The sequence below is a fragment of the Scyliorhinus canicula genome, chromosome 7 (genome assembly GCF_902713615.1).
Source record: "Scyliorhinus canicula chromosome 7, sScyCan1.1, whole genome shotgun sequence".
Taxonomy (NCBI): domain Eukaryota; kingdom Metazoa; phylum Chordata; class Chondrichthyes; order Carcharhiniformes; family Scyliorhinidae; genus Scyliorhinus; species Scyliorhinus canicula.
Genome location: NC_052152.1, coordinates 17,381,774 through 17,406,516, shown reverse-complemented (window position 1 = coordinate 17,406,516; position 24,743 = coordinate 17,381,774). Strand labels below are relative to the sequence as shown.

Here is a 24,743-nt window from a genome sequence, read left to right as displayed (position 1 = left end):
TGTCTATGCCTCTCATAATTTTGATAGACCTCTATCAGGTCTCCCTCAGCTCCAGCTTTCCAGTGAAAACAATCCTAGTTTTATTCAACCTCTCCTCATAACCAACACCCTCGCCACCAGGCAACATCCTGATGAACCTTCTTTGCACTCTCTCCAAAGCCTCCACAACTGCACGTAATACCCCAAATGCGGCCTAACCAAGGCTTTATTAAGCTGCAACATGATTTCCCACTTCTGTACTCAGTGCCACCGGCTGATGAAGGCAAGCATGCCAAGTGCCTTGTTAATCACCTTGGCCACCTGTGATGCCATTTTAGGGAACTGTGGACCTGCACGCACAAATCCCTCTGTTAATGTTCCTGAGGGTTCTGCCATTTACAGTATAATTCATACCTAGATTTGATCCTCTAAAAATGCATCACCTCGCATTTGTCTCCATTTGCCACTTCTGTGCCCAGTCTCCAATCTATCTATATCCTGTTGTATTCTCTGACAACCCTCGGCACCATCAGCAATTCCGCCAATCTTTGTGCCATCCGCAAACTTACTAATCCACATTTTCCTCCAGATCATTTATATGCACTACAAACGTGCAAACTCCATACAGACAGTGGCCCGAGGCCGGAATTGAACCCGGGTCCCTGGTGCTGTGAGGCAGCAGTGCCAACCCCTGTGCCACCGTGCTGTGCCGCCCCAACCAGCTGTCCAGCCAACTGAGCTAAACGAGCCCCCAAAGTAGCACCATTATTGTGTATGGGACTGCTGTGTAAATAGAGCATACATCATTGCTCAAGTATAACATAGGCCAATGGAAGGGTAATATATGCACCAGCCCTGTTAAACTGCCAGAAATATAGATTTAATTGCCATCTGGCTTTAAACCATGCCAGATTATGCCAAGTTGCCAGGCAGTGTGTGAAATCTGATTAATTAAATCTGCAAAATCTATCAGACCCAGCGTGACCCTCGACACAATAGGCTTAGAAGAAGGAGTGAGCATGCTTAATGTGGGGTCGCGGCATTAGCACATAAGCCATTGAGACTGTCTCAAAACAGCTGAGGCAAGGAAATTAAAAGACCATTCATACTGACCTATATTCACAAAATATTGACTGTTTACAGTAACAACCAGCCAGATAGCAGGCCTCAAAAAATTCAGGACACCGCAGGGGTAAACCTCTGACATGTGTTTACCTCACTCCAGCCTCCTGAAAGGAATATGCTCATCCTCATTAAATGCTATTATTTATGATCCAGATAAACGGACAGGTTCCAAGTTTAGGTCTTTGGCCTGTGCTGAGTTGGTTGTTTGGAATTGGAGTATTGCAATATTGGCTGCACCATCCGAGGAGGGGAAAATATAAGATCAAGCTAAGGTTTCTGGCTCCTAATCCCTGCTGAGCAACCCGCTGCTGGGAAAGGATGTTTGTGTGCACATAGAATCATGGAAACCGTACAGTGTAGAAGGAGGCCATTCAGCCGTACAGTGTAGAAGGAGGCCATTCTGCATCGACCCATTGAAAAGAGCGATCCACCTAAGCACACTCCCCTCGCCCTATCACAATAACTCCTTAACGTAACCTACATACATCCCTGGCACTAAAGTGGCAATTTAGCACGGCCAATCCACCTAGCCTGCACGTCTTTGGACTGTGGGAGGAAACCAGAGACCCGGAGGAAACCCACGCAGACACGGGGGGAAAGTGCAGACTCCACACAGTCACACAAGGACGGAAATTGAACCCGGGTCCCTGGTTGTTGTGAGACAGCGGTGCTAACCACTGGGCCATCATGCCGCCCCATGGGTCCTAAACTGGGTTGCGAAGCCCCCTCTCTCCAAGGTTGGATAGCTTGCGAACACACGAGGGCTCTCGATGATGAAAGGTCACTCAGTTGAGGTACTGGAGGGAAACCAGTTCTTGGGCAGCCATGGCAAAGCTCACACCATCCTTTATAGAGGTCAGGTTAAAAAGTGTCCTGATAAAAATATAAGGACCTTCCTCACTTCACCACTGCTGATCAAAGACATGCATTTATTCAGTATCTTTTCACAATCACAGAACTCGTGAAGTGCGTCACATCCAATTTAACACTTAAAATTCCTACAATGTAAGAAACATGTCTTATGAATGAGACTTTAAACTGAGACTTTTGTCTGTCCTCTAACTGGGTGGAATAGGTACTAATCTGAAGAAGAGCAGGCGCATTCATCCCGCGTCCTGGGCAACGTTTATCCCTAATCCAACATCACTAAAGAAATGGATAATCTCATTGTTTTCTCGCAGTGGTGTGTGAGAGAGTGTTGTCTGCAAATTGCTGTCCTCCCGATATTGTGAAGCACTTTGGGACAGCTTGAGATTGTGAAAGGTGCTATACAAATGCAAGTTTCTCTTTTAGTTCGAAGAGTTGATCATACAAGGCAGTACTGCTCTCAAAGTGTTCAGAGGGCCATCTGCAAGTTTGAGGAGTTCCATGCATCTAAATTTCTACCATCTGCTGAAGGCAATGTACTTTTACCCTCCAAATCGTAGGCCATTCCCAGCTGAATTTCCATCAGGCGAAATCATTTAGATTTAGATTTAGATTTATTGTCACATGTACTGAGGTGCAGTGAAAAGTATTGTTCTGCCTGCAGTCCAGACAGCTCGTTCCATGCATGAAACATATAGGACATACGATAAATACACAATGTAAATACGTAGATACAGGCATCGGATGAAGCATACGGAGTGTAGTATTACTCAGTAGAGAAGATGTGTGGAGAGATCAGTTCAGTCCATAAGAGGGTCTTCAGGAGTCTGGTAACAGCGGGGAAGAAGTTGTTTTTGAATCTGTTAGTGCGTATCCTCAGACTTTTGTATCTCCTGCCCAATGTAAGAGGTTGGAAGACAGAATAAGTCGGGTGGGAAGGGTCTTTGATTAGGCTACACGCTTTCCCAATGCAGCGGGAGGTGTAGACAGAGTCAATGGATGGGAGGCGGGTTTGTGTGATGGACTGGGCTGTGTTCATGAATCTCTGTAGTTTCTTACGGTCTTGGGCCGAGCAGTTGCCATACCAGGCTGTGATACAGCCAAATAGGATCCTTTCTATGTGCATCTGTTAAAATTGGTAAGAGTCAATGTGGACATGCTGAATTTCCTTAGCTTCCTGAGGCAGTATAGGCGACATTGCGCTTTCTTGGTCGCAGTGTCGACTTGGGTGGACCAGAATGGACTTTTTTAAAATTAAAAACAATTGAAAACAAATCTGCCCCTACCAGGACAAATTGTTGGTGATGTGCACACCTAGGAATTTGAAACTGTCAACCATCTCCACCTCGGCACCATTGGTGCAGACAAGGATGTGTATGACACTTCACTTCCTGAAGTCGATGACCAGCTCCTTAGTTTTGCTGACATTGAGGGAGAGATTGTTGTCATTACACCACTCCACTAGGTTCCCTATCTCCCTCCTGTCCTCTGGCTCAGCATTGTTTGAGATCAGACTCACTACCGCCATGTCATTAGCAAACTTGTAGATGAAGTTTGGAGACATAACAGTGTTTGTAGGGCAGCACGGTGGTACAGTGGTTAGCACTGCTGCCTCACGGCGCCAAGGTCCCAGGTTCGATCGCGGCTCTGGGTCACTGTCCATGTGGAGTTTGCACATTCTCCCCATGTTTGCATGGGTTTTACTCCTACAACCCAAAGATGTTCAGGGTAGGTGGATTGGCCATGCTGAATTGCCCCTTCATTGAAAAAGAAAGTGTTTGTGGAAGAGGCTGCGACAGACTGCTTTTGAATCTGACACGACCTGAGATTTCCTGTATGGACACAGTGACAAAGTCCGGTGTATGTGTGTGTCACGAATTCAGTTGTGAGAACTCTGCTTCACATTACACAGATGGTATTTTTGCCATGGCAAACTGGTGTATCTTTGGCTACGTACAGGATGGCATCAGTTGAATAAAACAAAGGTGTATTTTGAACGATCCAGGAATTGATGGCACCTGATGTAACAGGAGTTCCTTTATTCTCTCATGGGGTGCGGGCAGCACTGGAAGGTCCAGTTTTTGTTGGCCATCCCCATTTCCCTTGGCTTGCTCGACCATTTCAGTGGGCAGTTAAGAGTCAACCGCATTGCTGTGGGTCTGGAGTCACGTGTAGTTCAGGCCGGGTAAAGACGGCAGATTCCTTCTCTATAAAAAGCATGAGTGAACCAGATAGGCTTTTACAACAATTGATCATTGTTTCATGGCCAACCATCACTGAGACTAGCTTTTAATGCCAAATTTTGTATTTCATTGAATTTAAATTCCACCAGCTGCCTCATCTTTGGGAGCTGAGTTTGGAGTCCCAACTGATGGAATAAAAGTCTCTTCCCCCTGTTGGTCTGCAAGGTTTCGAAATGTAATGGGTTGAATTTTAACTAACTCCCTTGCACAGTAAGAATGGTGCAAAGCAATGGTGACCCAACCTGCTGAAGATATGTGGCACCTTTTAATCAAACATCCCGAAGTGTTTCACAGGGAGCGTTCTTAAACAATATTCACCAACAATCCACATAAGGACATATAAATGCCCTCTAAAATGGCCACTCAGTCGAAGGGCAATTAGGGATGGTCAATAAATGCAGGCCCGGCAAGTGACGCCCACATACTGTGAATGAATGAAAACAAAAGGAACCCCCCCCCCTCCCCCCCCGCCCCTCCCTCCTCAGTGGTGGCCTAACTGTTGATTCTGTTTTTTTTAATTGAAGACGTCTAAAAGGTAGTGACAGCGTGACTCCACTTTGAAGTACCCTCTCTCTCTGCACCTCCATTATAGCCTGTTGCTCATCTGTAAGGCCTCTGATTGGTCCACCATCTTTGAGAGCCCACTCACCTCCTTACATCGCATGGAGAATCTGCCCAGAGGCCACTTAAAGGGGGGTCCACATTGAAATAACATTGAGTGATTGATTTCTCCAGGGGTGCTGGGAGGGCGATGGTGGGCCTGGGGCTGAGCATGGGTTCGGGATGTGGAAATGGTCCCATCCCTGTTTCCGGGCTGCAGAAGGAACGTTCAGCTCTAAAAATGGGAAGTACTCCATTCCTTGCATTAACAACCTGCATATTGCTGATCTTAAATGTTCACTGGAAAATAATATATAATTACCAGCAGATCCCGTGGCAATGGTCCCACTAAATCCATGCATTATAGAGACATGAAGGAGGTACAGCAATGGGGCTTTCTGCAGAATGTGTGCAAAAGCATAAAGAAATAACTAAAGCAAGAAATAGAACAAGGGTTCCTCCAGAAGCACCCAATGATATCACTTGAAATTCAACGAGCATTTTCTTCATCCCTTTTCAGTTCTTTTTCACCAATTACTCCCTGAAGGTGTTGATTTCCTTGTTGGTGCAGCATGCCATGGGTGCCGGCCCTGCCCCAATTAGCTGGCAGTCTTGACTTTGATTGGTCGGCTGTTTGCAGAGCAGAGCCTAAAATCTACACCCTTTACCCTTCTAGTCTGAGGGGAAGAACTCTGGACTACTTTCCCTTCCATACCTGAGGCAAGCTGAAGGTGTTGTCTTTTGCACCCTCACCTCTAACCCTCAACTGTGATCGACCAGCCGATACAAGATGAAGATCAATTTGGAGACTTTCTTGAATGATACGGTGCGAAAACCCACTGAGTAAATTGCGTGAGTCGCTGAGCCATTCCTTTACACTTTGCAGTGTGAACAGGTTAACGGACAGGCTGTGCTGGAAACAACCAGGTCAGTGAACTGTAGTAAACCTGTAGCGGCCTGATTGCAGCCTAGAGATTAAAGGATGTTATGGCTTAATTGGATCTTTTTGGTATAATCTATAAACTAGCATACCAGTTATAAATAGTTGGGCATCTCTGGCTGCTCAAGCAATTCATGACATTTTTTCTTATCATTCACACATAGATTGCCAAAATTGTATCTGTAGCTCCTTCATGTTCCCCAGACTCTCCTGGCGGGATTCTTTCGCAGGACTAAGTCCCGACGCTGGCAGGAAAACCCGGTGCGAACCACTCCGGCGTCAACCGCCCCCAAAAGTGCAGAATTCTACGCACTTCCGGGGGCTAGGTGGATGCCGGAGGGGTCGGCGTCACACCAGCTGGTGCCGAAGGGACTGCGTGTGTTAATGCATGCGGCGAAGGGCCGGCGTGATTTCACACATGCACGGAACCGCCGGCATGGTTCCGCGCATGTGCAGACCGGCCGGCATATTCTGGCGCATGCGCAGAGGGTTGTCTTCTCCGCGCTGGCCATGGCGGAGCCCTACAGCGGCCGGCACAGAAGGAAGGAGTGCCCCCATGGCACAGGCCCGCCTGCAGATTGGTGGGCCACGATCGCGGGCCAGGCAACCGTAGGGGCCCCCCCCAGGGGCCAGATCCCCTCATGCCCCCACGAGGACCACCCAAGCTGACTTACATGCCAGGCCCTGCCGTGTGGGACCATGTCTAATCCACGCCGGCGGGACTGGCCAGAAAAGGACGTCCGCTCGGCCCATTGGGGCCCGGAGAATTGCCGGGGGGGGGGGGGAGGGGCGCTGCCAACGGCACCCAACCGGCATGGCGTGAATCCCGCTTCTGCCCGAAATCCGGCGCCGGAGACTAAGGCACCTGACGACAGGTCGGCGGGGCAGGATTTGCCCTGCCCCCCCCCCCCCCCCGGGATTCTCCGACCCAGCGGAGGGGGGTCGGAGAATCCCGAAATTCTCTTCCATTCACGCTCCTTGGAGAATTTCATTTTTTTCCTTCCCATCTCTAGATGAAAACTGTGCTGTGAAGGATTTCAAAGATGCTGTGAGTGAAGAGATATTATTGATGTGCACTGATCCGCTGTGTCATCGAGACTTGGGTTTCAGCGGAGGGCTTTCATTTATGTAGCATCCTCTGTGACCTCGGCACATTCCAAAATATTTACAGTAAACCAAGGCCTTTTGAAGCACAGTTACTCTTGTAATGTAGTGAATGTGGCAGCCAAGTTGCCAACAGAAAGATCCCACGATCATGTAACCAGATAATTTGTGTTAGCTGAGCGATAAATATTTACCAGGATAATGGGGACATCTCTCCTCCTCTTCAAGATAGTTTCATGAGATCTGTTATGTCCACCTGACGGGAAAAACATGGCATTGATTTAATATCTCTTTTGAAAGACCCCCTCCAAGGCTACAGTGCTCCCTCAGAACCACACTGGTGTGTCAGCCTGGATTATGTGCTTGTGGTAGTCACCACTGTTGTATATACTGTTTATGAGGGTATTACGGTAAGGCCCCTGTACTACAGGTACAGGGGTAGATCCCGGCCTGCTGGCTCCGCCCAGTAGGTGGAGTATAAATATGTGTGCTCTCCGTACAGCAGCCATTTTGGAAGCAGATGTAGGAGGCCGCACATCTCTGTGTAATAAAGCCTCGATTACTCTCTACTCTCGTCTTGTCGTAATTGATAGTCCATCAGTCCTCAAATGCCTAGACATGGGATTTGGACTGACAGTTTTTTTTGAATTCAAGAGTGCTGCCCATTCAGCCATGGCTGACACCTACAAACACAGGCTTGTTCCCACATCCTGCACATCAAACACCTGAGACTGGATCTGCACTCCCCCAGCCGTGTGCTTCGCTCCTAACAATGCGAGCACCTGAGATCAGACTTTCAGGCTACCCTTTTAACCTGAAGCTAAACTTCATTTTTAACCCTTTCTTACCACACAAATACAGAAACGCAAATTAAGTTCAGACTATGCCTCATTCCTAATACCCATGCACAAATTTAAATTATTTAAACTATCTCTACCTCCTCACAATGGAGATTGGACTCTGATAATGTTGGCAGCACAACCTGCAAATTACAGCCGGATCTAGTGGACAAACATATTCGAACAACAATTCCCTGTTGGCTCTTGGCAGGAAGCATTGACCTGGTGTCATCCATGGCTCAGTGGTTGGCACTCTTGCTTCTGATTTAGACAGTGACGTCAAGCCCTACCCCTGATATTGAATAATCCAGTGAAGTATTGAGGGAGTGCTGCACCATCAGGGTTGTTTTCTTTCACAAGACACAAAACTCAGGTCACGTATGCTCTCTCAAGTGGAAGTCAAAAATTGCATGGCGCTCTGCAGAAGGTGGGAAGTCTCTAGCCAGTGTCCTGACCAATATTTATTCCTCAACTGACATCGCTCGAGCAGTTCACCTGGTCATGATATCATGTCTCTTTGTGGGATCTTGCTATGCACAAATTGGCTGCTGGGTTTCCTATGTTAGGAAGCGTTTAGTTGGCTGTGAAGCACATTGGTATGTTCTGAGGTTGTGGAAAGCGCACTATAAACGTAAGTCCTTCTTCTTTGCCCTTTGGTTGTGTCAGGAAATGGTGGCCGGCTTAAAAAGTTATAAGTTTGAGTTCCGCGAGTTCTAACAGTTTTGATGAAAAGCCTGAAGCATTGGCCTGGATTTTCATCCTCAAGGCGGGCAGCGGAAGTCGGGAAAACTTTGGGATCGGCCTGCCTGCCTTGGGAGGAAATGTCCGCAAAAGCAGGATCTTCAGTGCTGGCGGAGGCAAGGCGCGGACTGCATCCGGGCTTGCCGGCCTGGGAAAGTGGTCGGAGGCAGTCACTGAGGCTGCCGGGTGTGGAGGCCGGCTGCTTAAAACGTCCACCTCGAGGCTGTGGGACTTTGCCCCAGTTAAAATAGAAATGAAAAGGCATCCAGCCCTCACCCCTCCCAGTCCCTTACCCCTTGCACACTTCCAATGCCCCATCCGTGGCACCTCTTGACCTCATGCATCCCCTTTGGTCCCTCACACCCCCCCCCCCCCCCCCCCCACCCACCCCATGCCAAGCCATGGCGCTTCCATCCCCATTATCCACTGTAAAGAAGCAATTAACCCTACAGTGACAGGAGGATGTGTCAAAAAGCTTCTCGAAAATCGTCCATTTTCTTAAAATCATTCCTTTTTAATACAGGCTCATTGAAGTGTAAACCATCCAGACCCTTAAAAGTTTCAATAGTTGACATTGCATGCATTTGAAACCTCTTAACCTTGTGTAAATAAACATTTTGAAATTGCCAGTAGAGATCAAAGCAGCAGACCCTGAGAGCCCAGACATCCATAAAAATACTAAAACACCAGAGCCGGAGAGAAAACATTGCCTGACTGACAGCTCTGGCTCTCTGATCAGTTTGGAATCAGAATCCACCCACCATTTGTACGGGGTTCCTGACTCAGTGAGAATCCAGGCCATTCACCCTGTTTCCTCTCTACACGTGTTGTCAGACTTGCTGGGTGTTTGCCGGCATTTTTTAATGTGAGATTTCCATCATCCAAAGTTTGGAATAATTTTATGATTTTGCTACATGCGCCATATTCTTGTTCTCTATTGATGTACGGAAAGAGGGAAGCTTTACTCTTTAAAAGCTTGTGAGGACTGGAGAAGATTTTCCAGATATTTTCCACCACAAATATCCTGACGTTTTATCTACTTTTTTTTCCTGTGCCAGCAGATGATGCTGGAGTGGAAGAGCCCAATCAGGCAGTGTCAGGCATCATGCGTGCAGGGCAGGTTCAATAGACCACCTGGTCTGTTCATTCCTGCTGGTTTTGTATATTTGTCCTTGGAACTTGACCTCTGTTCTACCTGATTTGGAAATGTTTGAGACAGATACTGCGGGCAGATTTCCTCCCTCAGTCCAAAGCTGTGCAGGTTAGGTGGATTGGCCATGTTAAATTTCCCCTTAGTATCCAAAGATGTGCAGGTTCGGTGGGGTTATGGGGATAGGGCGGGGGAGTGGGTCTAGATAGGGCTCTCTTTCAGAGGGTCTGTGCTGACTTGGTGGTCCGAATGGCCTCCTTCTGCACTGTAGGAATTCTATAGTTTTAAATGAGGGCGAACGTGCAGGCGGTCAGTTGGAAAACTTTGAGCCACCTGCCAACATGCCAGTTTGTTGGCTCAATGCCGTGTCACCCGGATGATTTTCTCTGATGCGGGATTGGATTTTCAGTGCTCCCCACCTACAAAGGGGCGGTCAACCACTTCAGGATATTCAGAGGCCTAATCGATGGCCATTGGCAATTTCACAGGGCCCTGAGACTTCGGGCTCTAGGCCAGCTGCCTGAAGGCAGTTGTAGACCGGGGAGGGGTGGGGGAGGATTGCCATTTGACCCTGACATTGGAGTTCCAACCCAAAGGGCAAAATCCTGTGTCAATCACAGAAAAGTACCCATTTGCCAGTACTGACCTTGTCACGTTGATGATGAAGAAATTAACCAGTGTTTTTCAAGTATCTAAGTATATTAACATTTGTGTTCCATATATTTTTCCCTCAATAGGTTACAAGACTTTACTGAAGGGCATCTCAGGCAAGTTTAGCAGTGGAGAGCTCATAGCTATCTTGGGTCCCTCAGGAGCTGGGAAGTCAACGCTCATGAATATTCTGGCAGGTTACAGGTAAGAAGAAAATAGGTCAGCTGATGAGAAACCCAGCAACTATCTCAACATTACCATATTTCCTTTAAAATATTGAGCGCACTTAAAATTGACATCCTGATGATTATTCAGTCATCCGTTGGAGAGTGGGTTACTTTTTAGGAAGGCAGTGACGCCCTAGGAATAACTAGGCAGCCCTCGCTCTCCGGGGCTCATACATCAGGAATCACCATTTGGTTTAGGATCCCTGAGAACTATCAGCACCTGTGTAGGCGACACAGTGGAAAGTGAGCAGAGCTTTCAAAAGAGGGAGAAAATTAACAAAGGCCGAGGGTGCTGGTAATATCACCGCATTAATCCACAGGCCATGGCTTATATTAAAGCACATTAAAAATACTACCAGTATAAAACATATGTGGACATGAAGTGAAAACTCACATGCAAGAATTTTGTTTACGGTGAACAACTATTGTTCAATTCGCCTTCCAACTGGGTCACAGCAAAATATCTCATTATTTATGAAAACATTTTCGGAGGTGTGACTGACAAACAACATTTGACACTAGATGGAGGTGTCCTACTGGTTGGTAGATGTGTTGTGTTGAGTTACTGGACGGTGCATTGAACTCTCCCACTCACCTTTCACCCCTGTGGTGAAGGTCTCTTGACTCTGGTCTTCACATGAAATGGGGCTGGGTGACACTTGCCCTGCTCCTCATGGACATGGACAACAGGGTGCTGGTTACCAATTTCAGAGCGGGTGCAACATGGCTGGTGTGGGAAGTGGAGTTGTTCGGTTGGTGTGAACAGTAGATTTGCCAATTCTAGTTGGATATGTTCCAGAAGGTTCCAACATGTGAACTTCCTTCTTCAACTGCCCTACCCCAGCCATTGGCATGTCGTGTTTCGTCACACAACACATCAATCCCCGCATTTGCCGTGAACAATTAAAAGTGAACATACACTTTGTTTCCCCTGATTAGATGGTACGTGGCTGTCAGTCTGTGAAGATAGAACATAGAACGTACAGTGCAGAAGGAGGCCATTCGGCCCATCGAGTCTGCACCGACCCACATTAAACAATCACTTCCACCCTATCCCCGTAACCCAATAACCCCTCCTAACCTTTTTTTTTTACACTAAGGGCAATTTAGCATAGCCAATCCACCTAACCTGCACGTCTTTGGACTGTGGGAGGAAACCGGAGCACCCGGAGGAAACCCACGCAGACACAGGGAGAACATGCAGACTCCACACAGACAGTTGGGAATCGAACCTGGGACCCTGGCGCTGTGAAGCCACAGTGCTAGCCACTTGTGCTACCATGCTGCCCACGGCAAACAAACGACATTCTGCCACCTCCTGTATTTTCGGAGCTGATGAAGAAAAACATTTTTGAATGCTCCTTTCTCCTGGTTTTGTTCACATCAGTATCCAGGAGATTAGACTTAAATTGAAAGTGATTAATTTAGAGGGCTACGGAGAGAGGGCTCGGGAATGGGACTAGCTGGGTAGCTCTTTTGGGAGCCGGGGCAGACACAATGGGCCGAATGGCCTCCTTCTGCTCTGTAAATAACAATAACAAATTGTTGAAGATACCAGGACAATCCTGGAGAGTCAACAGCCCTGGAATTTGACAGGTGTAGTTATTTTCAGTGGCAACATTAAGGTTTCATTAACGAAGGGAGCTTTATTCTGCATTTCGTCACTGCTCTTCCTGGGATGAAAATGTAAAAGAACTTTGTTCCTGGAACCGAATAGCCTCACATTGATGAGATTAAAGAGCCTGTGGGAAAATATATTTATTGCAAATGAATTGTTCAGTTGTTACCCTTTTCACTGATCCACCTTGTTTTTGTGGTTAATTCAGAGACACTAGAATGAAAGGTGAGCTCCTGATCAATGGACACCCTCGGGATCTTCGATCCTTTCGGAAGGTATCATGTTACATCATGCAGGATGACATGTTGCTCCCTCACCTCACCGTTCAAGAGGCAATGATGGTATGTCTCTGACTTGGTCCAGTACAACACAAGTAACAACGATATATGTAAATTGATGTAAACTACCCCGAGTCACTTTGCGGGTGCATTGTCAGGCCAAATTCGACAGCTGAGGCAGAGTGGAAGTCCCAGCCCATCCAAAATGAAGGACCATTGCCTGAAAGGTTAAAGCGGGGGTGAGCTGGCAATGTGGAAATGGCCTCACGTTTATGCCGGAGTGCAGGGAGCCCACTCTCAACGTAAAATCTACCCAATTTAAAAAAAGATTCATTCATGGCATCTTATGGATATCGCATACATCATGTGTCTTGGTTTTACATTTTGTCTGATATCGCATCCACAAAGCAGCCTAGGATGTTTCATTATGTTGAAGGCACTGTATAAAGTCAGTTATATCATCGCTGGCCTGAATCTTATATTCTTTTTGTTGTATAGCCCTTAATACCCTTAACGAAACAATATAGGATCAAACACAGGAACACAGGAGCAGGAGTAAGCCCCTTTAGGCTGCTCCACAATTCAACTCGATCTTGACTACTCCTCTTCCTCAACACCATTTTCCCGCATAATTCCAATATATTTAATATCAAGAAATCTATTGATCTCTGCCTTCAACATATTTACTGTCTGAACTTTCACAGCCCTTATAGAGAATTCCAAAGATTTGCAACCTTCTGAGTGAAGACATTCCTTGTTATCTCGGTCCTAAATGCCCTGCCTCTTATTCAGGGACTCTACCTTCTGGCTGTAGGCTCTCCCAGCCAAGGTAAATGTTCTTCCTCCATCTAACTTATCGAGTTGTGCCAGAATCTTGTACGCTTCAATGGGATCACATTATTCTAACCTGTAGCGAATATAGGCCTAGTTTCCTCAACCTCTTCCTATATGACAATCCTGCCTTCCCACAGATCAGTTTGATGAACCTTCGTGGCACTCCCTCTATGGTGAGTATATCCTTGCTGAGGTAGAAAAACCAAAATTAAACACAACACTCCAGATGCAGCCTCACCGCCAATGTACACAGTGTACCATTGTGTCAGGACAATCTAAATTGTTCCCCAGAATCCATAGCATTTAGGGGAGCAAATTTGTCCTGATTTCAATTCCAAAGTGTCAAAATTTAAGAATATGCTTCCACGTTCTGGATTCTCCCACCAGAGGATTTCATTTCTCGGGGACTAAAATCAGGCCACATAGCGCCCATTTTACAGGCGTTGTCTGGTCTCCTGAGGCCCTAAAATGTGACAGCACGAGCGCACATCCTTAGGACCACAAGTATGCCAAATGGAAAATTGGGTAAGGGCAAACAAGCAGTGTCCTTTGCCCCTTCTGGAGTACGTATTAGCAAAATAAGAAGTCCAAACCCGGCCTCAGTTTCCTGCTGAAGTATTGATTTTCCTGAAGGCAGCCATGGGCCATTTTTCTACCTTGAAGGCTCTACACAGTCTTATTGTTAAACCCAATTTATTTCTTTTTTTTGGCTTTATGATACATTGATTCGAAGACTGCAGTTATACTGTCACTTTTGCAATGATCTGGCGTGGGTCGATGTAGTTGAGCACGCAAATGGGTAGCCGTGCGAGGGCACTTCTGAAAGCTGCCTTATCCTGAGTTGAGCTTGCACCCTCGACAGTATAGCTTCAGGCTGCCGGCATGGTTACTTACTGACAGTTGCTGATAGCAGTTGTCTAAACCTTGTTGTAATTTTGCACTTGTTGTCTCTCAGGTCTCAGCTAACCTCAAGCTCCAGGAGAAAGATGAAGGTCGGAAAGAAATGGTGAGTCCTGCTTGAGATTGTGAGGCAGGTTCTCTGATTCTTTATCATTTTCTTTTGCTATTTCGATGACTTTGCAGAGGTGGGGAGGGGGAGGGGCTTTGCAAACCTACCAACAGGGCAGAGGATCCTCTGTGATGATGAAAGAATAGAAGAAAAGGGGAAAAGGGTCGAGGCTAAGGACGGGACTTTCGGCCCATCAGAGCCAGTCCTTTGGCTGCATTCTGAACACACTGGTCGTTTTCTGAACAGGCTGGGCCGTCCTCCTGAGAGACAAGAAGGCTGAGGGGTAACCTTAAAGATTGTGAAAGGATCCGGTAGGGCGGACATAGGAAAGATGTTTGTGGCAACGCGGTAGCACAGTGTTTAGCACGGTTGCTTCACAGCTCCAGGGTCCCAGGTTTGATTCCCGCCTGGGCCACTGTCTGTGCGGAGGCTGCGCGTTCTCCCCGTGTCTGGGTGGGTTTCCTCCGAGTGCTCCAGTTTCCTCCCACTGTCCAAAGGTGTGCAGATTGGGTGGATTGGCCATTACAATTTGCCCTGAGTGTCCAAAAAGGTTAGGTGGGGTCACTGGGTTACGGGGATAGGGCGGAGACATGGGCTTATGTAGGGTGCTCTTTATAAGGGCTGGTGCAGACTCGATAGGCCGAACGGCCTCCTTTTGCGCTGTAAATTCTATCTTTCTGCTTCGGAAAAATCCAAAACTAGAGACGATTGATATAAGGAAAATTGGAAAATTGAGGGGAAATTTAGGGGCAGCAGGGTAGCATGGTGGTTAGCATAAATGCTTCACAGCTCCAGGGTCCCAGGTTCGATTCCCGGCTGGGTCACTGTCTGTGTGGAGTCTGCACGTCCTCCCCCTGTGTGCGTGGGTTTCCTCCGGGTGCTCCGGTTTCCTCCCACAGTCCAAAGATGTGCGGGTTAGGTGGATTGGCCATGCTAAATTGCCCGTAGTGTCCTAATAAAAGTAAGGTTAAGGGGGGGTTGTTGGGTTACGGGTATAGGGTGGATACGTGGGTTTGAGTAGGGTGATCATGGCTCGGCACAACATTGAGGGCCGAAGGGCCTGTTCTGTGCTGTACTGTTCTATGTTCTATGTTCTAAAGGTCTTCCTGAGGAGAATGGATAGAATGTGGTTATCACATGGCATATTTGAGACGAAAAACAGAGATGCATTAAAATAGAAGCTGAATGAGCACATGAGGGAGAAAGAAATAGAAGAATATGCTGATGGGGTTGGATTAAGATGGGTGGGAAGAGACTTGTGTGGTGCATTAACACCAGTATAGATCTGTTGGGCCAAATGGCCTGCTCATCTGCTGTAATTTGATGTATTTTTATACAATGGCTGCACTATCTCACTCGCCAGCTGACAGAAGGATTATCAGGAAGGTCTCGGTACACCGTCTTGTCCAGCTGATCCATCCTCACCGTTAAGGCCCTGCTTTCAAAATTGACATACAAGAGGTTTGCGTAAAGCATGCTGGACTGATGATCTGACCTCTTGTGATATCACGTCTGCTCTTTGACAGGTGAAGGAGATTCTAACGGCCCTCGGCCTTCTGGAATGCGCCAACACTCGGACTGGCAGTCTCTCCGGAGGTCAGCGCAAGCGACTCGCCATTGCCCTCGAGCTGGTCAACAATCCTCCTGTCATGTTTTTTGATGAGCCGACCAGGTACCTTTGCTTTTTGTCCTCAATTTCAAGGCAGGCACCCGGAGAACCGTTTAAAAAGTGTGGGTGGCGGCGTGAACTGGCATTTCTGGACCAGCATTAATTTGCAGCCATTGAATTAATGTCGAAACTGATAATCCAGCACTTCGTGTGCACACAATCGAGAAGTTGGGAGACAGCGCTGTGGGAAAATGCTTTCAGCTGAATAGCGCAGTGGTGAACATTCTTCCCAGTGCCCAACTTCACCAAAACAATTCAGTTTATCATTCATTTCATTGTTGTCTGTGATATTTTATGGCATGTAAAATGGCTGCTGTGAAAGGCAATTCTAGGTTTCACTTACCTTCAAAGTGCTTTAGGGCCTCCTGAGAGATGCGATACGGTGTTAAATTATTTCTTTAGCAAAGTTAAATGCTGAATGTAATGGAATGAGTAAAGAATGAAACGCTCAGAGCTGTTGATGCAAAGATGAGACACCTTATAGGCATATTCAAAGCCAACATGTTCAACATATTCCTGATCTAACAGGTGTCCCAGAATGGAGGAATGTAAGTTTGTATCTGAGATAATAATAATAATAATTTTTTTATTTTTTAGCGCACCCAATTATTTTCTTTTCCATTTAAGGGGCAATTTAGCATGGCCAATCCACCTAACGTGCACATCTTTGGGTTGTGGGGGTGAAACCTGCGCAGACACGGGGAGACGTGCAAACTCCACGCAGACAGTGACCCGGGACCGGGATCGAACCTGGGCCCTCAGCGCCATAGGCAGTAATGCTAACCACCCTGCCACTGTGCTGCCCCGCATAATAATAATAATAAAAATAATAATCTTTATTAGTGTCACAAGTAGGCTGACATTAACACCGCAATGAGGTGACTGTTCACTAGTTGCCACACTCCTGCGCCTGTTCAGGTACACTGAGGGAGAATTCAGAATTTCCAAATCACCTAACAAGCACGGGCGGGATTCTCCCCTACCCGGCGGGGCGGGGGGTCCCGGCGGGATGGAGTGGCGGGTACCACTCCGGCGTCTGGCCGCCCCAAAGGTGCGGAGTGGTTGCTGTCCTGCCGGGTGGCATGGAAGGCCTTTGGCGCCAGTGGCTGCTGACGTCATCCCCACGCATGCGCAGGGTGGGGGGTCACCTCCACGTCGGCCATCGCGGTCCCGCCGGTAAGGGAGGTGGTTTGATTCACGCCGGCAGGACCGGCATTACAGCAGCGGGACTTCGGCCCATTGCGGGCTGGAGAATTGTCGGAGGGGGGGGGGGGGGGGGGGGGGGGCCTGCCGACCGGCGCGGCGCGATTCCCGCCCCCGTCGAATCTCCGGTGCCGGAGAATCCGGCGGCGGGGGGGGTCGGAGATTCCCACCCCAGGTCGTATGGGAGGAAACCGGAGTGTCCGGAGGAAACCCACGCAGACACGGGGAGAACGTGCAGATTCCGCACAGTGACCCAAGCGGGAATCAAACCCAGGTCCCTGGCGCTGTGAAACAACAGAGCTAACCACTGTGCTATCGTGCTGCGATTTGCCTCTGTGGAACACTACACGGTGCCCTTCCAAAGTGATAATCTAACATGTGCGCTCTTCACTTTCCTAACCTCATCAATCATCCATTGTTTTGCTTGCAGTGGCCTGGACAGTTCATCTTGTTTCCAGGTAGTTTCTCAGATGAAATCCTTGGCTCAGGGTGGGAGAACTGTCATCTGCACCATACACCAGCCCAGTGCCAAACTGTTTGAGCTGTTTGACAAGGTAAGAAATGTATTTTCCCTCCTTTATTTGTTCGAGGAATTCCAGTCACGTTATCACAGAATTTTATGTGACTGATTGATTGCCATTTGCTGACTTTGAGTGTACATGTCACTGCTTCATTATCAAGAAGTGATTTTAAATCTCTCAATCCCCTCCTTGAAGGTACTGATTCGGGCTCTTGCACGTGTTAGACAGAATCTCAATTTAATTTGGTGTGTACTTTGACCTTGAATGGGAACAGGCTGTTAACTGTGTAAGGTCATTCTTTGCTTACAGTTCCCGCATGTACACTCAGGAGTATAAGCATAGGGAAGTCTTGATAAAACTATGCAAGGCATAAGTTGGAGCACACCTGGAATACTGTGAACAGTTTTGGGCTCACACCTGGAATACTGTGGACAGTTTTTGTCCCTTCAAAGAAAGATATACTGGCATTGGAGGCAGTCCAGAGAAGGTTCACTGATTTGATCCCGGTTAAGGAAGGATTTTCTTATGAGGGGAGGTTGGGTAGTTTGGGCTTGTACTCATTGGAGTTTAGAAGAATGAGAGGCGACATGATTGAGACAGAAAGGATTCTCAGGGGGCTTGACAGTGTAGATGCTGAGAGGATGTTTCCTCTTGTGGGAGAATCTAGGACCAGAGGGCAGAATCCCTGAGTAAGGGGGTCACCCATTTAAGGCAGCGATGAGGAGGAATTTCATCTCTCAGAGAGTAGTGAACCTTTAAGATTCTTTAGTGCAGAGAGCTCGAGAGGCTGGATCGTTAAATATGCTCAAGGCTGAGATAGACAGATTTTTAATCAGTAAGGGAATCAAGGATTACGGGGATAAGGTGGGAAAATGGAGTTGAGGATTATCACATCAGATCAGTCATGGTCTCACTTAATAGTGCAGCAGAATCGATGGACCGAATGGCCGACTTCTGCTTCTACGTTTTGTGGTCAGGAATCACTGGAGGAATGGGAATCCTGGCTGAACACTAATAAATATGCTTCAACAATCCCTACATGAAATTGGTTGCTGCATTAAAATATTACTCTTCATATCCCTCGATGGTTTATTTTGTTATTACTTTTTTTAATTTAAATTTAGAGTACCCAATTCATTTTTTCCAATTAAGGGCAATTTAGCGTGGCCAATCCACCTAGCCTGCACATCTTTGGGTTGTGGGGGCAAACACGAGGAGAATGCAAACGCCACACGGGCAGTGACCCAGAGCTGGGATCAAACCTGGGACCTCAGCGCCATTAGGCAGCAGTGCTATCCACTGCGCCACCGTGCTGCCCTTATTTTTCTATTACCTCAAACCTGTGTCCTCTCACCAACCCCATTGCTGGTGGAAACAATCCCGACTTCTGATTGATTTGTTTGACAAAGGCTCCATCACCTGGCATTTGCTTGCCTTGGCTGTTAATGACAAAGCCACCTGAGTTGGCATTGGCGCCCAAGGCATCGCTTTGCTGCATCTGTCCCAGGACTAACTCTAGATGCCAGTGATAATCCTCGCGACACACGAGTCTGCAAAGCCCTTTAAAGCAATGGGCAAAACCATGTTCATCACTGCAACCCTGCCTGCCAAAGTCGAGCAAACCAGCAAGAGAACTGGGAACCTTTCCAGGAGAGAGTGAGCGCCAGGTGCCACCTTACACAAGCTTGTGACATAACACGCTCCCAAAACAAAAATCCTCCGCTTCGGAAAATACTACTTGCTGACTCGTCATCTTTCCTTACAGGAAAACAAGCAGTGAATTTGATGAGCTAAATACTTTTGCCTTAAATATGTCCCTGGCTTGATTCCCTGATACACTGACAGTTCCAGTGCCAGCGAGAGAGGATGCATGCTGCTTTTGCAGATGGCACCCACTGCTTGGCAGCTGTATCCTTTCGCAGTGCAACGTTTCAATGTCTCATACCTTGTTAGAATAAGTCACAGAAAAATCACCCCAATGTTGTGCCTGTCTCTCCGTAATTGAGAAAGCTCGATGAAGGCCCAAATGTTCATCGTTTCAGATTTGAGAATGGACGCGAGAAGATGAGGCAAATCAGAGATTTGATCCTGGTATTGGGTCTAAGATACTTCAAGGTCATGGAAAGTAAGGAAAGGCTGGGGAATGGACTGATCTCTATTGGACTCTGGAACCGAGAAAGAATGAGCTAGATTAAGATGAAGGCCACTGTTGTGTAATGGTACCACTGCTGAACACAATAAGGGCCTATAGGTTTGCTTGACTCAATGATGAGACCTTGAGACTTCTATTTTTAAACATGATACCTCTATTATTCATTTTTAACTATATAAAGATCCCAGCGTTTAATGGAAGGTGCAACAGGTGGAAACATTTAGATTCTAGGTCAATGATTTTGCAATGCCTTGTGAGTCCTCTTGGGTGCGTATGACTGGGTGGACCACCCTTAGTGACTGGGTAGTGGGAGTTACCAGACAGTGATGTCTGATTAGAGGAAAGAGGAATTACACAAGGAGAGCTGGCAATGGAGGTAATTTGATGTCCTCTTCAGAGAGCAGTCATCGGGTGAGAATTACTCTCTGAATTTATTCTTTAAAATAGACACGAGTGCAAACAACCTGACGCACCCCCCCCCCCCCCCCCCCCCCCCCCCCCGCCCCCCACCCCGCCTAACATTTTTCACAGCCTTGATTTTAACCAACTGGCACTAACAGCTGCACATTGGCTGAACCCACCCAATCAGTCTAACAAAGTCACGTTGGCGTGTTTGCGGGTGGCATTGTGGCACAGTGGTTAGCACTGCTGCTTCACACCCCCGAGGATCTGGATTCGATCCTGGCCCCGCGTCACTGCCCATGTGGAGTTTGCACATTCTCCCCATGGCTGCGTAGGTCTCAACGCATGGGCAGCACTGTAGCATAGTGGTTAGCACAGTTGCTTCACAGCTCCAGGATCCCAGGTTCGATTCCCGGCTGGGTCACTGTCTGTGCGGAGTCTGCACATTCTCCCCGTGTGTGCGTGGGTTTCCTCCGGGTGCTCCGGTTTCCTCCCACAGTCCACAGATGTGCAGGTTAGGTGGATTGGCCATTCTAAATTGCCCTTCATGTTCAATTAACCTACCCTGCACAGTTTTGTGTTGTGGGGGTGAAACCCACGCAAACACGGGGAGAATGTGCAAACTCCACACGGACGGTGACCCAGAGCTGTGATTGAGCCTGGGATCTCATTTCTAACCACTGAGCCAGCGTGCCCCCCCCACCCCCAGAGTGCAGTGTTTTAAGGTGATTGGCAAAACATGCAATGGCGACATGAGGAAAACTCTTTTATGCAGTGAGTGGCCGGGTCGGAGAATCACCCGGGGCCGGCGTCAATCTTGCCCCCGCTGTGTCCCGAATTCTCCGCCCCGCGAGATTCGGCGGGGGCGGGAACCGGGCCGTGCTGGTCGGTGGGCCCCCCGCGGCGATTCTCCGGCCCGCGATGGGCCGAAGTCCCGCCGCTGACAGGCCTCTCCCGCCGGCGTGTTTTAAACCACCTACCTGACCGGCGGGATTGGCGGCGCGGGCAGGCTCTGGGGTCCTGGGGGGGGGGGGGGGGGGGGGGGGTGCACGGGGCGATCTGACCCCGAGTGGGGTCTCTTTTTCTTCCGCCTTCGCCATGGTCTTCACCATGGCGGAGGCGGAAGTGACGCCCTCCCCTGCGCATGTGCCGGTATGACGTCAGCAGCCGCTGACGCTCCGGCGCATGTGTGGACTTACACCGGCCGGCGAAGTCCTTTCGGCCCCGGCTGGCCAAAGGCCGTTCACGCCAGCCGGCAGAGTGGGAACAACTCCGGCGCGGGCCTAGCCCCTCAATGTGAGGGCTTGGCCCCTAAGGAGAATTCTGCACCTTTGGGGCGGTTCACGCCACTCCGACACGCCGGGACCCCTTGCCCCGCCGGGTAGGGGAGAATCCCGGCCAAGAATTGCAGGGGCAAAGGTTGGGGTAAGTGGGACTATGTGAGTTGCTCTCGCAGAGAGCTGGCATGGACAAGACTGGCCGAATGACCTCTTTCTGTGCTGTAAGCATTCTGTTATCCTGTGACTCTAAGATAAGTGGAATGAGGCGGAACAAAGTGTTTTTTCTCAGACAAAACTGAGTCATGATCAATCCTCGTGACCTGAGACTTGACAGGGTGGATGATGCTGTTATTCATGTGGTCTTCTCCTTTTGTTTTAATTCAGCTCTATGTCCTGAGCCAGGGGCAGTGCATCTACCGTGGAAATGTTTGTGGTCTTGTCCCATATCTGAAGGAGATTGGCCTGCACTGCCCAACCTACCACAACCCCGCTGACTTTGGTATGAACTGATGCTCTGCACAGAATGTGTTGATTTTCTTCACAATAGGATATTTTACCTGCGAGCGCAGATATTTTGTTTGTAAAAGGGCACCTCCAACAGTACAGTCCTCCCACGGCACTGCATGGAGTGTCAACCTCGATCTTGTGCTGAAGACAGTGGAGTCGACTTGAAACCAAAATCTTCTGACTCCGAGACACTGACCCACTGTAGGTCTTCTCCGAGCTAACTTCCTCCTCACTCCCGGAAATGGGCGGGAGAGGTTTGGGGCTGGGAGATCTTCAACAGTTAAATAGGTGGAACTGACTCCAATATGTTTGCAGTTATCAGTGTTTCCGAGTGTGCCTTCTCTCCATGATGGAATTAACGTACTTAAATCAGCCTCCCACAGACCCAATTTAAAACGGATTTTTCTGCAGTAATTTTCCAGATGCCGCAGTTCTCTCAGATGCAATAGCCCCCAGCCCCAATCTCTAACTTGCCCTGCAAAGGCCTAATCTTCAACTTCTACCCACCACCCCACCCTCCACCATCCCCCCAACTCCAATCCCTAGTCTCCCTCTACATGGTCCCAATCTCCAACAAACCCCCCTCCCAGACCCTATTTCGAATCCCCCCACTCGCTCTAATATCTAACCTCCCATCACACAGCCCTGCTCTCGAACATTCCCCACTCAGTCCCACATTCTAACTTCCCCACCTGCTGACCTAACCTGCAATTCCTTTTTCAGCGGCGATCTCCAGCCCCCTACCCCCAAGCTGGAATCACAGCCAGGGGCTGGTTTAGCTCAGTGGGCTAGACAGCTGCTGTGTGACGCAGAACAAGGCCAGCAGCACGGGTTCAATTCCCGTACCAGCTGAGAGTCCTGAATTCTCCCTCCGTGTATCCGAACAGGCGCCGGAATGTGGTGACTAGGGGCTTTTCGCAGTCACTTCATTGAAGTGTTAATGTAATCCTACTTGTGACAATAAAGATTATTGTTATTATTATTATTATCCTGACCTCACCCCTCCCAAACACAGCCTCTCTCTTCCTCCAATCATGGTCTCTCTCTCTCTCTCTCCCGCTCTTGATCATGCTCTCTCCCTCTGTCTCCCCGCCCCAATCTTGGCTTCTCCCTCTCTCTTACTCTCTACCTGTCTCTCGCTCTCTGTCTCTCTTTCCCATGCTGGAGGCAGTTTCAAAGGCGATCTCTCAATTGGGATGGAGCCCAGCAAACCCAGCCTCGCCAAATTTAGAAAATAAATCTCAAATCGGTCACGTGATGGCTTTTTCACTCAAATTATTAACAGGGATAATTTAAACCGTAGAAAATACAATTTAGGTTATTGGCAACAGAGGCTTCACATCTGTCATGCCACCCAACAGGAAAAAACAGTTCGGACCAGGATTGTTATTTCCCAGTTTTTACTGGTACATTCTATTTTAAGGTACACAAGACCAATTCAAACCAGTATTCTTAATTCCCAGGTTTTACTGTTTTCAGTAGCTGCAAATCTCATCAGTCATCAGTTATCTCACGGGAGATGTAATGATGATACGTGCTAATACATCGCGCTTGTTTCCCTAGTGATGGAGATCGCTTCCGGTGAGTACGGGGAGCAGAACCCCAGGCTGGTGAAAGCAGTGCAGGATGGGAAGTGCGACACTGACTGCAAACCACACGAAAATGAAGACAAGGATCTGAACCCTTTCCTCTGGCACAGACCATCTGTTGAGGTAAGGGAACCCCTAACAATGAAGTATTTCAATATTGGTGAAAGGAGAAGCTTTTTGCCTTCTGATCAATAATAATAATAATTACTAATTGTCACAAGTAGGCTTCAATGAAGCGACTGTGAAAAGCCCCTAGTCGCCACATTCCGGCGCCTGCTTGGGGACGCAGATACGGGAATTGAACCCGCGCTGCTGGCATTGCTCTGCATTCCAAGCCAGCTATTTAGCCCACTGTGCTAAACCAGCCCTGACGAACACAAGAATGCCCAAATGTCGATCGATCATAACTATTTATACCACAGGAGAAAAGAGTGCTGATTGGTTGGCAAGCCGACCCTCATTGGCTGAGGTTTTGCCCTGTTACTCTCTGCATGGAGCAACACCAGACCTAAAAACAAGGTGCCAACCTGGCGAAGCTACAACACAGGACCATCTTTGTGCCAAACAGCATTAGCAGCAAGCGATGGACAGAGCTAAACAGTTCCACAATCAATGAATCAGATCTAAGCTCTGCATTCCTGTCACATCCAGTCGTGAATGGTAGCGGACAACTAAAATCTCATTGGAGCAGAAGGCTCCGCAAATATCCTCCTCCTCAATGATACGGGAGCCCAGCACATCATTGCAAAAGATAAGTTGCATTTGCAACAATCTTCAGCCAGATGTTACAGGCGAGATAGAGGGGGATGTAAAAGGGGTGGAGGAGTTGCGCTACTGGTTAGGGAGAATATCACTGCGGGAGGATACCTCAGAGGGCAGCGAGGCTATATGGGTCAAGATCAGGAATAAGAAGGGTGCAGTCACAATGTTGGGGGTTTACTACAGGCCTCCCAACAGCCAACGGGAGATAGAGGAACAGATAGGTAGACAAATTTTGGAAAGGAGTAAAAGCAACAGGGTTGTTGTGATGGGAGGCTTTAACTTCCCAATATTGACAGGGACCCACTTAGTGCTAGGGGTTGGACGGAGCAGAGTTTGTAAGGAACATCCAGGAGGGCTTCTTATGTAGATAGTCCAAGGGGCTGTTCTGGACCTGGTATTAGGGAACGAGCCTGGCCAGGTGGTAGGTTTCAGTAGGGGAGCATTTCGGGAACA

The 24,743-nt window shown here is 48.2% G+C and overlaps 1 protein-coding gene across 2 annotated transcripts in view; it reads left to right on the top strand.

Annotated features, from left to right (window-relative positions):
- Positions 1–24,743, top strand: part of LOC119968750 (ATP-binding cassette sub-family G member 1) — a 61,144-nt gene that overhangs the window by 17,844 nt on the left and 18,557 nt on the right. For both annotated transcript variants that reach the window (XM_038801413.1, XM_038801414.1), the window contains exons 3-9: positions 10,326–10,443; positions 12,293–12,425; positions 14,152–14,202; positions 15,732–15,877; positions 17,508–17,631; positions 21,817–21,931; positions 23,503–23,651. In XM_038801413.1, the coding sequence (XP_038657341.1) occupies positions 10,326–10,443; positions 12,293–12,425; positions 14,152–14,202; positions 15,732–15,877; positions 17,508–17,631; positions 21,817–21,931; positions 23,503–23,651 (836 nt within the window). The remainder of the gene's footprint in view (positions 1–10,325; positions 10,444–12,292; positions 12,426–14,151; positions 14,203–15,731; positions 15,878–17,507; positions 17,632–21,816; positions 21,932–23,502; positions 23,652–24,743) is intronic.